The sequence below is a fragment of the Charadrius vociferus genome, unplaced genomic scaffold, assembly GCF_000708025.1.
Source record: "Charadrius vociferus isolate BGI_N301 unplaced genomic scaffold, ASM70802v2 scaffold38, whole genome shotgun sequence".
Taxonomy (NCBI): Eukaryota; Metazoa; Chordata; class Aves; order Charadriiformes; family Charadriidae; genus Charadrius; species Charadrius vociferus.
Genome location: NW_009650176.1, coordinates 5,281,803 through 5,282,187, shown reverse-complemented (window position 1 = coordinate 5,282,187; position 385 = coordinate 5,281,803). Strand labels below are relative to the sequence as shown.

General features: G+C 66.5%; 1 protein-coding gene across 1 annotated transcript in view; it reads left to right on the top strand.

Moving 5' to 3' along the window:
* HMX3 (H6 family homeobox 3) overlaps window positions 1-385 on the top strand; it is a gene marked incomplete at its 5' end in the record, with an annotated part of 4,135 nt that overhangs the window by 404 nt on the left and 3,346 nt on the right. Inside the window, one exon of the mRNA XM_009892758.1 lies at window positions 67-376. Coding sequence (XP_009891060.1) covers window positions 67-376 — 310 coding nt within the window. The remainder of the gene's footprint in view (window positions 1-66; window positions 377-385) is intronic.

The window sequence follows — 385 nt, the reverse complement described above, 5'->3', positions numbered from 1 at the left end:
GGGCCGCGGGGGCCGGGGCGCTGAAGGTGTCTTTTTGTGTCCCTTATCCCTCCCTTTCCCCTCCAGCCGCCGAGAAATCCCTGCTGAGGGACTCGTCCCCCGCCTCGGGCACCGACCGGGACTCCCCGGAGCCGCTGCTGAAGGCGGAGGGGGAGCAGAAGGAGCTGGACTCCAAGAGCCCCGACGAGATCGTCCTGGAGGAGAGCGACTCGGAGGAGGCGAAGAAAGAGGGAGGCGCGGAGGACTGGAAGAAGCGGGAGGAGAGCCCGGAGAAGAAACCCTGCCGCAAGAAGAAGACGCGCACGGTGTTCAGCCGCAGTCAGGTCTTCCAGCTGGAGTCCACCTTCGACATGAAGCGCTACCTGAGCAGCTCGGGGCGGGACGG